The sequence below is a fragment of the Eutrigla gurnardus genome (genome assembly GCF_963514095.1).
Source record: "Eutrigla gurnardus genome assembly, chromosome: 15".
NCBI classification, from domain to species: Eukaryota; Metazoa; Chordata; class Actinopteri; order Perciformes; family Triglidae; genus Eutrigla; species Eutrigla gurnardus.
In genome coordinates, this window is record NC_139938.1 from 20,756,015 (window position 1) to 20,773,514 (window position 17,500).

At 45.9% G+C, this 17,500-nt stretch overlaps 3 protein-coding genes across 4 annotated transcripts in view; 1 reads left to right on the plus strand and 2 right to left on the minus strand.

Annotated features, from left to right (window-relative positions):
- Window positions 1-415, minus strand: part of pof1b (POF1B actin binding protein) — a 17,193-nt gene extending 16,778 nt beyond the window's left edge. The window contains exon 1 of the mRNA XM_084029067.1: window positions 1-415. This exon is cut by the window's left edge and continues 227 nt beyond it. Coding sequence (XP_083885193.1) covers window positions 1-172 — 172 coding nt within the window. The 5' untranslated portion in view covers window positions 173-415.
- Window positions 416-1,298: 883 nt separating this feature from the next.
- On the plus strand, window positions 1,299-8,522 carry kiaa1191 (KIAA1191 ortholog). 2 transcript variants are annotated; one of them, XM_084029072.1, is made up of 9 exons: window positions 1,299-1,457; window positions 2,284-2,418; window positions 2,548-2,615; window positions 3,466-3,641; window positions 4,018-4,132; window positions 4,493-4,620; window positions 5,414-5,520; window positions 5,599-5,762; window positions 7,100-8,522. In XM_084029072.1, the coding sequence occupies exons 3-9, from the start codon at window positions 2,591-2,593 to the stop codon at window positions 7,315-7,317; spliced, it is 933 nt and encodes a 310-aa protein (XP_083885198.1). In that variant the 5' UTR covers window positions 1,299-1,457; window positions 2,284-2,418; window positions 2,548-2,590; the 3' UTR covers window positions 7,318-8,522. The 2 variants fall into 2 exon arrangements, with proteins under 2 accessions (XP_083885198.1, XP_083885199.1); XM_084029073.1 differs by having other exon boundaries at window positions 7,103-8,522.
- A 1,423-nt stretch (window positions 8,523-9,945) lies between these two features.
- The window catches only part of LOC311025911 (rho GTPase-activating protein 24), a 7,793-nt gene continuing 238 nt past the window's right edge, over window positions 9,946-17,500 (minus strand). Inside the window, exons 2-9 of the mRNA XM_084029066.1 lie at window positions 14,503-14,616; window positions 14,167-14,374; window positions 13,946-14,078; window positions 13,564-13,637; window positions 13,257-13,378; window positions 12,513-12,729; window positions 10,967-11,860; window positions 9,946-10,832 (exon numbers count right to left, since the gene is read on the minus strand). Of these exons, the coding sequence (XP_083885192.1) occupies window positions 10,589-10,832; window positions 10,967-11,860; window positions 12,513-12,729; window positions 13,257-13,378; window positions 13,564-13,637; window positions 13,946-14,078; window positions 14,167-14,374; window positions 14,503-14,616 (2,006 nt within the window). The 3' untranslated portion in view covers window positions 9,946-10,588. The remainder of the gene's footprint in view (window positions 10,833-10,966; window positions 11,861-12,512; window positions 12,730-13,256; window positions 13,379-13,563; window positions 13,638-13,945; window positions 14,079-14,166; window positions 14,375-14,502; window positions 14,617-17,500) is intronic.

Sequence of the window (17,500 nt, forward strand, 5' to 3'; positions counted from 1 at the left end):
GCTGCTGCTGCATCGGGACCAGGTACCGGACCGTCTCGTACGAGCCGTTCAGCGCGTACGGCATCGGGGACGGGGGCCCGCTGGAGATCACCGTGCTGGTCACGGGCTCCGGGGAGGCCACGTTCACAGTCCGGTACGTGGTCTTCGACGTCTCGTACTTGTGGAGAGACATGTTGATGGATCGGTGAGGTGGATCAGGCTCAGACCCCCGACCCCCCCTTCTTCAACAAAAAAAAATAAAAGTTTTGTGTAGATAATTAAAAAAAAAGCTCGCAGATTCCTCAGGTGGGTTTCCTGTGCGGGTTCGGGTCTGCGGGGGAGACCTGAAGCGTCCCAGGAGACTTCTTTCTCTGCTGCAGGGAGAACTGGTGCGGAAAGTCCGGTTAGAGGAGTTCTTCAGGGGCAGGAAGACCGGAGCAGACAGGGAGGTGCTCCGATCCTGTATGCAAATACTAGGGGGGGGGGGAGCAGAGGAGGGAACAGCTGACAGGAAGTACAACGTAGTACCTGTTGTTTGGGGTTAATAATAATATATTATATAAAATGTGTGTGTGTGTGTGTGTGTGTGTGTGTGTGTGTGTGTGTGTGTGTGTGTGTGTATCTTCTTCCTCTTTCCATAAGTTTCCATCGTCGTGAAAAAATCCTGCAGAAAATAAAGTTGTATGTGTACCTGAGTCCGCCGCTAGGCGGAGACACACCAGGTTGCAGCTCCACCAACAGTAGATCATGTTATGTGAGCATTGGTAGGTCAGTGCATGCAGGACTTCAGAGACATCACACAGATGTGAAATAATATTTTATTACGACACGTTATTTCAGAGTGTATGGTGTATTTTATTACAGCAGGTGTTGTGAAACATTTCGCTACTGAAACAGTAATTTATGAGTTTAATAAGTTTGTTGTTACTTTGAGCTACGATTTAAAAATATTTGGAAAAGTTCCTCCTTACTTTTTGAGATCCTACGATTTAAGATGCTTAATGGATACTTTAAGATACTTTGTCATTTTACTAATTAGAATTTTATGATACTAAATCATTATTTTAAGATACTGAATAATAATTATTATTAAGATAATAAATAATTATTTTGAGATACTAAATCGTTATTGAAAGATGGTTCTAAGATACTAAATCATTATTTTAAGATACCTAATTGTCTAATTATTTTTTGTAACTACTATTATACTCGTTATTTCAGAGACGTTAAATGTAAATATTACGAAAGGGGATGCCAGGTCATTCGGTTTTCTACTCTCGCGATATGCAGCGAGATCAGGCAACGTGATCGCCTGTGATCCCACCAATCTGACGAGGAGGAAGACGCCGCCCGTACTATTTATCGGATGCGATAATGGCTGCTACCCTACGGCTCCGAGGTTATCTGCTCCATCATCCAGTCAACATTGGCGGGTCACCGACGTGTCTGTCGTCGTCCTGAAGCCAACATCAGCTCCGGTGAGACCAAAACGAAGCAGACTACGGTGACGGAACGGCGTTGTCGCCCGTTTAGTCGCCGGTTGACCGGGATCTTGTCCACTAGCTAGCCTTCCTCCCACCGGTACCGCTATCTGATGCCTCTACCCTCCGCCGCCAGACTCCACCCGGGAAAGAACCGATTTAACGGTGAAACGAGTGTCGGTTGACGTTAAACCTCGACTTTAGACATTTTGAGAATGTTTAGCAGCCGCTCTTCGATTCGGGATTAGTTCAAATTCACGACGCGGTTTCTTTTTCAGTCTAAAACGTTTTTTTTTAAACGGGCTCGTCCGTGTATTCCTTCCATTTATTTATTTATTAAAATTTATTTTTTTTAATAATCTCGTGTGTATTATTCGTGTGTGACCTGATTCAGTGTGACGCTGTGAAATGATTTATGAGCCGTTTGTTTTGTTTTGACAGCAGAAAACGTGAGGTTTTATTTTGAAGTACTGCTGCAGGTGTTTACGTAATCGTCTAAGCTGTCTGCCTGCAGTCATCTGTCTCACATCCCCTCTCTTTATCTTTTTAGGAACAGCCCTTTCTCACCATTATGTAAAAAAAAAAAAAAAAAAAGGCGGTGGTAGTTCAAATTCATGACATTTTCTACATTTTTGGTGAGAATGCACAGCTGAATATTATATTTAATCATGCTGCACAAGGCTTTTTTAAAAATTACATTTGATGGAATGGTGCGAGAGGTCCTCCACAGTTATTTATTTTTTAAATCTGTAAAATGTAAAAAAAAATATTCTGTTCTGTAAGAGAGTCTGGGTTCACGGTTGACCTCTGACCTGTCCTGTAGTTGCTTCCCCCCTGGCCCCAGCTGCTCGCCCCACAATGCATTGCCAGAGGGCTTTGTGCGTCGCAGACGGACCGATGTAACCGCTGCCGCTTCACCAGCCAGCGCACAATCACATCAAACCAGCAGCAGCAAAAGGTGGGAGAACGCCACCATGTTCCCCTCTCTCTCTCTCTCTCTCTCTCTCTCTCTCTCTCTCTCTCTCTCTCTCTCTCTCTCTCTCTCTCTGCGGTGTGTAAATCTGATGCTCGTCTCTCTGACTTTCAGCTCCCCGTCCTGGTCGATCTTCGTTCTTTCTCTTTCTGACATCATGTCTGGACCAGGGGATTTACCAGGTCAGTGTTTCATGACTCAGCTGAATCCAGCCCTGTCAAATGAAGTACAAATACTTGTGTTCAAACAGACTCTGGTAAAAGTAGAAGTACTGGTTCTACTTCTTTACTCAAGTAAAAGTTAACAAGTACAAACTCAAAGTAGAAAGTAAAAGGATATTTCCACTGAATCTGGCGTCACATTAATAATAACAATCAATAGTGTGAGGAGGAGAAAGTTCAGATGTTTTTAACATGTCGGGAAGAAAAGTACAAAGGTGTAAGAGGAAATAAATACTCAAGTAAATGTACATTAACATAGTATTTGTACTACCTCCTGGTGTGGAATGTTAAACCGCTGCCCTGCCGTTCGTAGACCAGGACTTGAGTCAGGGTTGGTACGGGTGCTGGAAATCCTTGAAAACACTTGAATTTTAGTGTGGTGTTTTCAAGGTTTGAAAGGTGCTTGGATTTAGAATAAAGTGCTTGAAATGTCTGTTCTATGTGATGACATATGATAGAACAGAGAAAAGAAGATCTCCATATTTGAGGGACTGAAAACAGCATTTCCTGACATTTCTTTATGAAAACTGACTTTTGATGATGAACAGATGATGAAAATAGTTAGTGATTATATTTCTGTGGATCTGTTAGTGGAATTAGTTTTCCTTTCATTTGTGGTCCTTCTGTAAAAAGCTGTCTCCAAACATCATGTTGGTTGTTTAGAGGACAATAACATCTCATTTAATGTGATGAACAAGTGACATAATAAGTAGACTGCTTGAATGTGACTTTGGAGGAGGTGGAGGAACCCTGTGTTTAGGTGTGTTAGATTTGAAGTCTTGACAGCGTTTGTTTCCGTTCGTGTCGGCAGCCCTGGAGGGTTCTGGGATGGGCGGGATGAGACTTCCTGTCGGGATGACCCGGCGGGCCCTCAGCTACGACGACAACCTGGAGGCCCCCATGTCCACGCCGCCGCACGACATCAGCATCCACACGCTGTGGAGGCGCCCCATCATTCCGGAGAGGAAGTTCACACACCTGGCCGAGGTGAGACGCACACACACACACACACACGCACACACACGCACACACACACACAAGCACACACACACACACACACACACACACACACACACCATCAGGGTTGGTACGGGTGCTGGAAATCCTTAAAAACACTTGAATTTGACCAAAAACACTTTATTGTGATGTCTGGGTGCAGTTATCTCTCAGAGAAATCACATAAACTCAAGTGTAGGGAGTCAGATTAGTGGATACCATGTATGTTTTTATTTACTACATTTAAACCGTTTTAATTGAAAGGAAAACGAATTCTGTCGTCTGTAACTGAAGATTGTTGCCGTGGTTTCAGTGTCGAAGTCACATTTGAAGACTCGATGTCGTGTTTGTCTGTGTTTCCCACCAGGAGGACGAGAGCGGTGCAGCGAGTCTGTCTGCAGTGCCGGACAGCGCCCCCTCCAGGTCACCGGTTGTAGTGAAGGCCAAAGCCTCCTCCATCATCATGAACTCTCTCATCACCAGTAGGTGACACCTGTTAACGACGATGACATCATCTCTTAGGCAGAACTTCCTGTCTGTTTTATCAGCGGAGACGTGAGGAGTTAAAAAAGATAAAATAATAAAGAAAAGAATAGAGTTAGAGGAATGTGTTGAATTCAGAATAACAAGCCGTTAACTTCAAAAACACTTTTAAACAAGTGTATTTATTTAGGTTTGTGATCTTAAAAAATGGGTAGTTTCCCAAATAGATAATCAAAGCAAAGAGGTGTCCATCATACAATGGTGATTATAGCGGTGATATGTTGTTGTCATAGAAACGATAAAAAAAAAATAGATTTTCATTGGATATTTACTTTTATTTTATTTTATTTACCCCCCAGAGCAGACTCAGGATAGCGTGTACAAGTTCGAGCAGAGGGCGGGGCTTACAGACACCAGTTACACCCCCCACAAAGGCCTCACCGCCGAGGAGACCCGGCACCACCACCGCATGCCCGAATCCCTGCAGGTGAGACGCACACTCTTAAACACACCTCCAGAAAACACCCTGATGAGCTGCTATGAATGATATATTCTCTATGATGTACATTCAGGCTTCCTCCCATCCTCCAGTTGCATCACTGAGGTCGACCAATCACATTCTCCTCACTGATATAAAAACGGTTTGATTGATTTGAGCTCGACTTCTGTTCCCGTCGTGAGCTCGTCGTGCGTTCGTGTGTTTTCTTATTGTCGTCAGCTTTGTCTTCATTTCCATCTTCCTGCTTGTCCTGCTCCACCGTCGTTTAAATGAGCTGTGCAAATAAAGTTTGACTCCAGGCCTGTCAACAAACTGTGTCAAATATGTACAGGGTTCCCACTGCGTTAGGATATCCTGGAATATCGTGGAATGATCCTGGAATATCAGGGCATTTTTAAAAGTATTTTCCAGACAGGGAAAGTCAGGATTTGATCATTTTTTGGGGTCCAAGTCCTGGAATATCAGCATGTCTGAAGTCTAGTTTCTGTTAAGCTATTTGGAATATCCACCATGTTTTATTTCGCTTTACCGCTTTACTTCACTGATTTCCCCCTATTTCGTAGAGTGGTTGCTATGGTTACCTGTTTCTTCACTCATCTACAACAAATAACACAATAAATGGAGGCCAATTAAAAAAAAACATCCAGCTCTATTAACTTTTCTTTCATGATGGTGAGCTCGACGTGTGCTGATCCCCAATTATCCTGATAACTCAATCTGTTAATCTGACGGGTTAATCTCCGTGGAAACGACTGATGCCTGTCTGGTTGTCGGTGTGTAGAAGCTGCAGATCCAGAGCATGGAGGCCAGAGACGAGCGGCAGAGCTCCTCGGCTCAGTCCACGCCGTCCAGCACGCCACAACACTCGCCCAAACAGCAACGCAGCAGGTAAACCCGACCCCCCGGACCAGGACCAGGATCCAGGACCCACGTTGAGATCTCACATCCCTTTGTCTGTGTGTGTAGAGGCTGGTTCGGCAGCACCGGGTCAGAGGTCAGCGCCAGCTCCTCCAACAGCAGCGTGGACCTGGGAGGGGGCGACGCGGCGGTGGAGCGCTGGTCCGCCTTCGGCCCCCGGCCGCAAGTCCACAAGTCGACCTCTGACCTCGGGTCAGATCCCACAACAGCAGGTAAACGCCTTTTTTACTGATCAAACATTAAAGGTTTGTTCAGTAAACACAACTTTGTGTTTCCATGCGCGGGATTTCGGGGTCGGCGGCGAGCAAACGACCTTTCGGACGGACGGTAAACAAACGTTAGTGCGTCTGCTCCCTCGGCTGCCGACATCAGATCCTCTCATCGGGACGATCCGGTCCGTTGGGAGACAGAGTCGTTGATCCCGGGTTGCCTGAGGTGTCAGTGAGACGATTTCAGGAGAAACATTTTAACGTGAGACTTCAGGCTGTTTGAGCTCCATGACTCAGGGTTGGTACGGGTTCTGCACTTGAATTTTAGTGTGGTGTTTTCATGGTTTGAAAAGTGCTTGGATTTAGAATAAAGTGCTTGAAATGTGTGTTCTATGTGATGACATATGATAGAACAGGGGAAAGAAGATCTCCATATCTGAGGGACTGAAAACAGCATTTTGTGACATTTCTTTATGAAAAATGACTTTTGATGATGAACAGATGATGTAAATAGTTGGTGATTATATTTCTGTGGATCTGTTAGTGGAATTAGTTTTCCTTTCATTTGTGGTCCTTCTGTAAAAAGCTGTCTCCAAACATCATGTTGGTTGTTTAGAGGACAATAACATCTCATTTAATGTGATGAACAAGTGACATAATAAGTAGACTGAATACTGACCATTGGATTGATACAAAGATGGAGTTTACCACAGCTGGAAGGTGCTGGAAAAGCATGGAAATGCACCTTGAAATGCTTTGAAAGTGCTTGAATTTGACTTTGGAGAAGGTGGAGGAGCCCTATACTATATTTTTATATTTCCATCTGTAGTTTTCTCCTAATTATTTGATATTCAACCTCATCACGCCAAACGCAAAGTGAATATTCACCGTTTGTTTTACTCGACCTCGTGATTATTTGTTTATTTGCGGTTCTTCTCTAAATGGTTTTCTACGACGTTGCAAATCTGAAATAAATAGATTTTGCTGTGATTTAATTGGAATAAACCGTTCAGAGGGATAAATAACTCTCATGATGCTGTTAAAAAGTCTGAATTCATGCTTCCTCGGGTCTGTGCTCTGTACGACAGGGGCAACTTTTAAAATGCTGGTTTTCTGAATGGAGTCTGGGTCCATCAGGGCTGAGCTAATGTTGTCGCCGCCCCTTTAAAGCTCAAAAAAGCATCATCTAAATTAGCCATGAATCTGGCAGCGACATTATTGTTTTTACACAAAGCTAATTGTAGCTTTAAAAAAGTGTTTTTAGAACGCTGTCCAGACATCGTGGGAAGTTATTGAGCGTGCAAAGTTTGAAAAGGTCTCATCGTTTCTCTTTTTCCCAGCAGGCTTTGCATTGCAGGCGTACCGCGGCGCCCAGAAGCCGACCCCCATGGAGGTGATGAAGTCTCAGGCCACGCGGCTGGCTGACAACGCCGCCGCCGCTCAGAAGGTGGCCCCTCCCAAGATGGAGATTCCCACCGTGGAGGGCCGAAGGCAGGGAGCGCGGCCCCACAAGCTCAAACCCCGAGACATGAACGTCCTCACTCCGTCTGGCTTCTGAGAGGACGCCGCTCGCCGTGAACGCCGCTCGCCACCCGGACGCCAAAGGTCCCATGAAATGAAAATGTGCTCCGTGTTGTTGCCTTCATTGTTTAAGTATCGAGGTGCTCCCGTTGTGTTAATAACGTTGTAGTCAACAAGGGAAAAAACCACAATGAAAACAATGAAGTTAATTCACTCTGAATCAGCTGTGGAGACGAAACAAAGAAAAGATTGCACTTTTCATGTTGTGAAAACATTTCATGGGACTTTTTGAACGGTGGCTCCGACTTCCTGATCACCACTTGTCTGCCGAACATCTTCACCGTTGAAACAACTCTATTCCCCATCTTCTTCTTCTTCTTCGTCAGCCGTGAAACCTTCCTCTCTAGAGTCCTCTCGCCGGTTTTAACCGCCATCAGCATCCAGATGAGCTGGAGGAGCCGTGATGACGGCATTGTAAAACCATGCACCTTATTCCCACCACGCGCTCCATTACCCAGGATGCAACTGGATGACGGAAATCTTCTTCATCCCGTCTTGTCTGTTAAAAACTTTAGATGTTTCTGTATTTCAACAAGGTGGGGGGGAGGGGGGGGTAGTATGCGAATCAAACCAACACGACAGAATATACACACCGAAGTCTCAGGAAATCCTGCTCACTTACTTTGTTTGTGTCGTTTTAATTTAAAGCTGTTTTCATTTATAGATGAAGAGTTTGTTCATATGTTACTGTAGATTTTTGTTGATTTTGTGATCAGAAGAAGAAAACAAAAACCTGTTTCAGGATTCTCAGATTGCTGGTTTCAATCTCAGTGGGAACATTTAAAAAGAAGCCTGGTTTAGTTTGGTGTTTGTTTCGTAGCAACGTGTTTAAATATGAAGGATTCCTGTTTCTGAGTGTCGGCGCTGAACTCGTTAACTCGCAGCTTCACAGCACGGCGGTAACATTCCTGTATCGCGAGCTTGCATCTGCGATATGATGTCGAGAAATGTTTTCCATCGGTCAGTTGTCATGACGACACACTTCCTGTAAATATTCCCCTGAAACGTTTAACACTGTTCCCTTTAAATCTCTCCCCAACTGAAGTTTCACCTCTGAATCTCGTCTGTGTGTGGTAGCGTGAAAAGTTACGCTTTTCTGTTTTTAATCTGTTCAACCAAGTGACATTTCCCTTGATTATACTTGGAAATGTGCAAATAAATGTTACATTCTCATCAGAGAAACCTCGTCAGTGTTTTTTTTTTTTAAATCGTCAAAGCAGGAACGGTTCATCCCCATAGAAATATTCTGTGGATGTGTAGTAATTTATTTCAGCCTCTAGAGGGCGTCGGTTCATCATCTAGTTAAATTTAAAAAGTCACATTGAGACACAGTTTGCCTTCTGATTGGCTGATCCTTCATCAGTCAGTGAAAAACTTCCTGCCAAATCCTGAGCTTCAATTTTAAATGCAATTATGTCTGTGATAATTTCCCAGCATCCCTCAGTGATCACTCTGGACACATGCATGTTAAATTATGTTTATTTATTTTGGTGGTAAAGCGAAGGCGTCTTCATGCAGCGTGAGTCCTGGTGTCCTTGTGTTTGAGATGGCTCTAGATCCTGGACAGAAGGTGAACTGTACCTTTAAGACTTAAACCAGTGAGAAGAAGCCCAGTTGATTCAGGGATCGGTAACAAAGTTAACCAGAGGCCTCCAATGATCAGCTCCTCTAGGATTTCACACACTGAATTATTATTTTTTTTTTTTTTAATTCTTATGTTTTGCAATGAAATTGTAAATTGCAAAACATATTTGAAATGTTAGCCATTGTGTCCAGTTTGAATTAAACTCACCAAAAAGGCTCAACATTACAAAAATTCTAACAAAATCTGCTTTATTTGTAAAGGAAGTCTTTGTAGCCTCGCTAGCACTGAAATTACGGAGATTGGAGAAGATTGCGAGCTTTCGCAAAATTCACAGGGATTGGTTGAATTTCTGTTAATTGTTGGGATCGTGAATTCCTGGAGGGGCCGACTAATACCGTTGGATATCATTGGAGCAACGGCAACAGACGACTTTGATCCTGAGCTGTAAAAACAAGAAATGCAAACGTTCGGATTTTACAAACTCAAAGGTTCTCCCCTGTCCTCCAGCGTTCATACAACTGTCAAATGCATGAAATGAAAAGTCTGTATGTTGCCATTAATCAGTTGGTTAAAAGTTTGTGTTCATGGTTGTTTCTTTTTAGTTTGGTAGAAACAGAAAAATATCACCTCAGGAAGATACTGTTCTAAGCTGCTACGAGGAACCTTTTGGCGGTTCTTATGGACAAAAGTCATAGTGTTTCCAAGCACCAGACTCCCTTAAGAAAACCTCTCATTTTACTGCAGCAGGTTCTGACAGTCTTCCCCGCTCAGTCCTGGTCCTGGTCCCTGCCAGAGGCCCCCCCTGGAGTCTGAGCTGAAGGAGTTTCTGGCAAACGTGCATGATTTCCTCTGGAATCTGACCCGATGACCAGCATTAAGAATAACTGTTCTTGCCGATGGTCTTGTTAACTTGTGTAGTCAGTTGAAAGCAACTTTAATTTGTTAAAAGCCTTGTGCGGACGACAACTTCCGGTCCCAGACACCTTTTTTTGAGGTCGGAGACTAAAACACACGTTTTCTAGATAATGTTCTCTCGAAGGACAGCCGAGTTCACCTCCAATAACTCCTCCCCTCAGGCTCCCGTTTGGTGAGTTTCCAACCGTCGCTCCAGTAAACCAACAGCCTCCCGATGGGGAAGTCCATCCACTGCATAGAGGTGAAAAGGTGTAAACTTGCAAGGCAGCTGCAGTCACAAGATCACGCAAGGATCACATATCACATAAAAATCCACCTTTTCAGACTTCAGGTAATCTATTTGTGGAGGCGACTGTTCTTTCTAATAAACAATGGCGGCTCCCGAAGAAGAGGTATGGATGCTGCAACAGTTATATCGGAACTGGAGGGCATTTCTTCATTGACCAACTGGCTCAGGCAAAAGTTTGATTGATAGATGGTTCTTCCAATCAGTAGTATTTCTATTTTCAGACTCATGTGGTTCTGTGTAACAGACTGTCTGGCGGGTCAAGTTAGAAGATGCTTGGCCAACGTCTACGTATTGTATTGTCTTCTGGATCGGACGATAACTTGTTAAATGTTTTGCCCTTTCTTGTCTCTTCCTTCAGGGTTTGATGCGTTCAGGGTATTCCTCAACGATCAACCTGAAGGAGTCTTTCATCAACGCTCCTGTACTGTACTGGAACTTAAGAGGCTCGATGTGTCGTCGTCAGAGACTCCCTCCTCCTCCTTGTCCTCCTTCATGGCCTCCCCTCCTCTTGATCTCTCCGTACATCTGGAAGAAAAGCTCCATCTCCCTCTGCAGTGCATCGTTCCGGTGGTCGGCGTCCGCCTTGGCTCGCTCCATGTTGCGGATCTTTACCTCGGCGACACTCCGGCTGCGCTTCTGCTGATCCAGACTGACGCGCAGGATCGCAACCTGCCGCTCCAGGACATCGTTGCAGCGCTCTAACCTGTGGTACACAACACACACACACACACACACACACACACACACACACACACACACACACACACCATTGTAGTACAAACACTAGCCACACAACATCTGTTTGAATGTATTTCCTTCCTGGTGCTGGTGTCTTACCTCTGTATCCTGGCCTGGTACTCGGCTTTCTGCTGGGCCATCTGATGCCGCATCTTGTCCAGGAGTGAGTGAGCGTCCCTGGGCTGTGGCTCGGGCTCAGGTTCAGGCTCCTGGAGGTCTGGAGGACCAGAGGGGAGGAACACCTCTGAGCTGCCCGTACTGAGAGGGCTGTAACTGGGTACGGAACAGGAGGCTAGGGAGTTGGGGTGGTGGACGTCATCATCCTCATCATCCACATCATCCTCGTCATCATCATTATTGTCTTCATGATTGTCGTGACTTGAAGGAATCCTCTCAGGTCTCTTTGGTGACACATCAGGACTGACCACGCCCACAGTGTCACCGCTCTCGTCCAATGGCAGGACCTCGCAGGAAGACCATGACGATGAAGAGTCTCTTGTCTGCTGCAACTCCTCTTCACAAGTAGCCATCTCTGGCTGGCTGCTTTCAAAATGTCCACCGGTGACCTCCTCCGTCTGCTGAGATGCTCTGTCCAGGTTGTCGTAGGCAGAAATGTTGCTGTCCTCCTGAGTCTCACTGCTGCCCCCGCTGGTTGGCCCCTGCTCCGCACCCTCTGCGGCACCAGAGCTCCAGAAACCAGTACCTGCCTCTTCTGGGCCAGGCCAGTCCTTTGCCCAGCTCGTGAGCATGGGCCTGGCCTTGGAGCCATCCGGCAGCGGGTCTTGTAGCTGTGGGCTGGTTGTGGAGGCTTGAACCTTTGTCACGGGTGGTCCAGCGTGGCGCTGGTGGTAATCTGCGTCGTGTCCGTCAGAGTGGCTGGAGGAGGCGCGAGGGTAGAAGCAGTTCTCCGGGTGGGAGGAGGTGTAGCGGTGGCCAAAGAGTCTCTTCTGGACGCAGGACAAGTCTGATTTGGCAGCAGCAGAGTAGACGCAGCTACAGAAAGCAGGAAAGGGACGTTAGACTTTCAAGGTGAGTTTTTTGGGGGGGTTTTTGGCATCTGAAATAATTTCACTCATAAGAACCACCACAGCAGTAAGTGATAAGTAGAAGTACCGATACTTTAAGGCGAGCTACTGAACAAACGTCCAGATTTGACAAGTTGGGAGTGAAAAAGTGTTGATCTCTCTCCGTGTGAGTGGTGACCTTGATTTTTATTTTTTCTTTGCAGTGCTGCAGGAATTCTAATGTCCTAAAAACCAAGAAGTGATTCAGCATTTTACACTTCCTGTTCCCTTACCTCAAAGTCGACGTGTTTTGTGTTAGATGCCTGAAATAAGGTCAAACCTCTCTGGTGAATTTTAAAGCTTTGACGTGTCTTAAAACAGGCGGTTGCTAATAAGTGGCTCAATGAGACGACTAAACTAGTCCACCTGATGATTGCGTTCTTGCTTCAAAAAACAAAAAAGTGACGATGACTTGGGATGATCATCTGAAAATAAAACGATTTTTGCTGAGGGAACCAGAGCGATGCTAACACAAACATCCCTGCTGCGCTCCTTTGTGTTTTATTTTGAAAGGACCTGGAAGTTGCCAGAGTACCCGGACAGACTTGTGAGTGTTGGTTGATGCCGAGGCTTCATGGTACCTGGCGTTCTCTCCTGGCTCCCTGGAGCGCTCCACGATGAGGGGCATGGACAGCTGGCGGAGGCAGGGCGACGGGTGGAGGTGAGGCTGCCTCAGAGTGATCGGCGATGCATGTGAACCTCCAGGTGGACAGACGTAGACGGGAGGCGGGACTTTGGCAAACAGAGTCTCGTGCTCTCTGATCAGCTCCAACATCAGCGCCTGGACCAGAGCTGCACCTAGGACACAGGCAGAGGGATTAAGATGGTCTTCAAAGAACCCTGCTGGTTCTCTCGGGTTCTAGAAGCAGGATCAAGTGGCAAAAAGCACGACGAAGGTATGATACACTGAATCATCTTTTGAGTATCAAACATGAACTTTCGTAGTAAAGTCTTATTTTTAGTTTGAAGTGGGTGGGTTTGAATGTTTGGATTTAAAAGTTTGGATTTAAACGTTTCTTAAAGGAGGTTTTAAAGGCTTGTATTCACGGTGGTTAAATGGATTAAAATGATGAAGAAAAGAAGTAGTATGTGCTGAACTGTTGGATAAAGACTTAAATTACAACCACTGTTATTTTTTTATGTGAGTACGACAACTTCCAGATTATTCTGGTCTTTAGTCCACCGTATCAGATCATAGGAGTCAACAAAGAGCCATAAAACTCCATCGTGACTCTTTGAATCAGACCTTTGTGTCTGCAGTGGGAACATTGAGAATTGTTTATAATTTTGAAAGTAGAATCCATCCTTCGTACGGTGCCGTCTACCTCCCATGATGCTTTGTGGGTCTTCGGCTTTGGCTCGGACGATGTTTGGCCCGAACACAGTTGCCAAGTTCTGGACGCTCATCTTGTTGCTTCTGGAGTTGCTTTGGACCTCATTCAGAAAACTGGAAGGAACCACAAGAATCCAACGTTTGATGATGCCATGTCATGATGCGTTCTGCAGTAAATTTATAAGTAAGAGATTGACTATGTTTGAATGCTGAATCGACCATTTAAAGTATAAACCACAAAATGTCCTTTACATCCACCGTTTCCACTGACAAATACGACGGTCAGCAAGTCTTCTTACCGACAGATGAAGTTGAGCAGGTTGAAGTTTGCAACTGGCAACTCTTGAAGAAGATTCCTCAACTCCTCCAAACCCTGAGAGGAGGAAGAGGAGGAAGAAGAGGGTGAGAGGAAGGTGGAAGGAAAATTTAGTTAATTCCTGTGCTGATGCACAATGAATCTTGGCCACAAAGATTATACCGTAAAAGAGGCAATTGAACCTGAAAACAGGGTTTTGTTAACCTCTGCGGTTGAAAATTGCAGCATGCCGTTTAGGTGTGCTTGGTTTAGTGATGTCACGTGGTGCTGGACTACACCGGTGCATCACTGCAGCCATGTGAGACTCACTGAAACCAGGTTTTCAAGCTGAAGTGGCTCTTTAACTTTAACGGTTTGACAGTTACCAGCGTCCGGTCGCTCGACAGCTTCTGGCCACAGAGCAGGAAGTCCTGGTAACGTCGATGGGGAACCAGCGGCTCCGGCAGCTGTCTGAGGTAGAGCTTCAGCAGGGACGCCACCGTGTGGACGTCTGTGCTACTGCAGGTAAAACACATACGGCGAGCTGACTCACTTTCACGCAATACCTATAAAGAACGAGCGATCAGAAAAGGTAGCGGGACCGTACCTGTCGAAGGACGGCCTCTCACCCGCATCGAAGGCCTCCTGCAGCTCTTTGACCAGACTGGCCCGTCCCGGCTGGCGAAACAAGCCCACCTCGTGTAGGCCGCGCTCCTGGATAAAGTGCACACACTGCTCCACCACCAGGGGGACCAAACGCACCCCATAACGCCGCTCGTACAGCACCGTCTCCTCCAGTCGCTGACCAAAGACGCCTACAAGGGAGGAGGGTGTTAACCAATCAGAGACGTGGAGACAGGCTTTGAAAACCTTTTTACATCGATTATAAATCGAGATAAATCCCTTCCGGCGTTCGCCATGGGACCTTATTTCGCGTGAGTACCTGTGAAGGGGATCCAGACTCCCTTGTTGAGGCTCTTCAGCCACTCGTCACCCTGACCGGCGCTGTTGGACAGGAAGAAGTAGGATCCCGGACTGGCCAACACGTCTCGGTTCCCTGCAAACAAACACCAGAACGTTTTTAGAACTTCGTCAAAATAATGAACATCGTACTTTTACGGTCGCTGAGACGCTGATCTTCCAAATGTACTTCTACGATGTTGTAATTTATTACTTCACTTCTATGACGTATTTCATGGACGTATATCGTAAATGGACCTGCTTTTATTTTTATATAGCACTTTTCTAGCTACTCAAGGCACCATTCACCCACACATACAATTTGGGGTTCAGTATGTTGCATTCATCTATCCATCCATTTATTCATCCATCCATCCATCCATCAATTCTTCTATCCATCCATTTATTCATCCATCCATCCATCCATCCACCAATTCATCTATCCATCCATATATTCATCTATCCATTCATTTATTCATCCATCAATTCATCCCTCCATATATTCATCCATCCATCCATCCGTCCATCAATTCATCCATCCATCCATATATTCATCTATCCATTCATCCATCCATCAATTCATCCATCCATATATTCATCTATCCATCCATTTATTCATCCATCCATCAATTCATCTATCCATCCATTTATTCATCCATCCATCCATCCATCCATCAATTCATCTATCCATATATTCATCTATCCATCCATTTATTCATCCATCCATCCATCCATCCATCCATCAATTCATCTATCCATATATTCATCTATCCATCCATCAATGCATCCATCCATTCATCCATCCATCAATTCATCCCTCCATATATTCATCCATCCATCCATCCATATATTCATCCATCCATCTTCCATCTATCCATTGAGGTAAAAAAGCAGTAGCATCATAATTCACATGGCCGCTAGAGTACTTCATTATGATATTTTATTACCCAGCTTCCCCTTGAATATTAATCCCATCTGCAGACTCGTCTCCCATGTGTTAAGACACACATTCTCCCCAATCATAATTCACGGTGCAGTTTAGTTCTGAATGTACGAAACCAGCCTGGAGAAATGAGGTTTTTCACACCACGACTCAAGTTGTCACTCAGTCAGATCAACCTCCACCATCACCATGTCCCATAATGTCCCATCATGCATCACCATGTCCCATCATGCATCACGTGTCCCATCATGTCCCATCATGCATCACCATGTCCCATCATGCATCATCGTGTCCCATCATGCATCACCGTGTCCCATCATGCATCACCATGTCCCATCATGTCCCATCATGCATCACCATGTCCCATCATGCATCACCGTGTCCCATCATGCATCACGTGTCCCATCATTTTCGATCATGCATCACCGTGTCCCATCATGTCCCATCATGCATCACCGTGTCCCATCATGCATCACCGTGTCCCATCATGCATCACCATGTCCCATCATGCATCACCATGTCCCATCATGCATCACCATGTCCCATCATGTCCCATCATGCATCACCATGTCCCATCATGCATCACCATGTCCCATCATGCATCATCATGTCCCATCATGCATCACCATGTCCCATCATGCATCAATATGTCCCATCATGTCCCATCATGCATCATCATGTCCCATCATGCATCACCATGTCCCATCATGCATCACGTGTCCCATCATTTTCGATCATGCATCACCGTGTCCCATCATGTCCCATCATGCATCACCGTGTCCCATCATGTCCCATCATGCATCACCGTGTCCCATCATGCATCACCATGTCCCATCATGCATCACCATGTCCCATCATGCATCACCTCACCGTGTCCCATCATGCATCACCATGTCCCATCATGCATCACCATGTCCCATCATGTCCCATCATGCATCACCATGTCCCAACATGCATCACCATGTCCCATCATGTCCCATCATGCATCATCATGTCCCACCATGCATCACCATGTCCCATCATGCATCACGTGTCCCATCATTTTCGATCATGCATCACCGTGTCCCATCATGTCCCATCATGTATCACCGTGTCCCATCATGTCCCATCATGCATCACCGTGTCCCATCATGCATCACCATGTCCCATCATGCATCACCATGTCCCATCATGCATCACCTCACCGTGTCCCATCATGCATCACCTTGTCCCATCATGTCCCATCATGCATCACCGTGTCCCATCATGCATCACCGTGTCCCATCATGCATCACCATGTCCCATCATGCATCACCATGTCCCATCATGCATCACCGTGTCCCATCATGCATCGCCATGTCCCATCATGTCCCACCATGCATCACCATGTCCCACCATGCATCACCATGTCCCATCATGCATCACCATGTCCCATCATGCATCACCATGCCCCATCATGTCCCACCATGCATCACCATGTCCCATCAAGTCCCACCATGCATCACCATGTCCCATCATGCATCACCATGTCCCATCATGTCCCACCATGCATCACCGTGTCCCATCATGCATCACCATGTCCCATCAAGTCCCACCATGCATCACCATGTCCCATCATGCATCACCATGTCCCATCATGTCCAACCATGCATCACCATGTCCCATCATGCATCACCATGTCCCATCATGTCCCACCATGCATCACCATGTCCCACCATGCATCACCATGTCCCATCAAGTCCCACCATGCATCACCGTGTCCCATCATGCATCACCAAGTCCCACCATGCATCACCATTTCCCATCATGTCCCATCATGCATCACCATGTCCCACCATGTCCCATCATGTCCCATCATGCATCACCATGTCCCACCATGTCCCATCATGCATCACCATGTCCCATCCACCATGTCCCATCATGCTCCACTGTCCTCCTCCCCAAAGTCATGTATGAAGCACACACTCTCTACAGTGAAGACCCTGAGTCAGCATTTACCTGAAGGGCAACACACACACACACGACCTGGTGGGATTAACAGATACTATGTTGATGTGTG

Bases quoted from the DNA above. Each gene is read 5' to 3' on its own strand.
- kiaa1191 (XM_084029072.1), top strand. From the start codon at position 2,591: ATGTCTGGACCAGGGGATTTACCAG. The intron at 3,642-4,017 runs GTGAGACGCACA...GTTTCCCACCAG, and splicing joins AGTTCACACACCTGGCCGAG to GAGGACGAGAGCGGTGCAGC. The intron at 4,621-5,413 runs GTGAGACGCACA...GTCGGTGTGTAG, and splicing joins GCATGCCCGAATCCCTGCAG to AAGCTGCAGATCCAGAGCAT.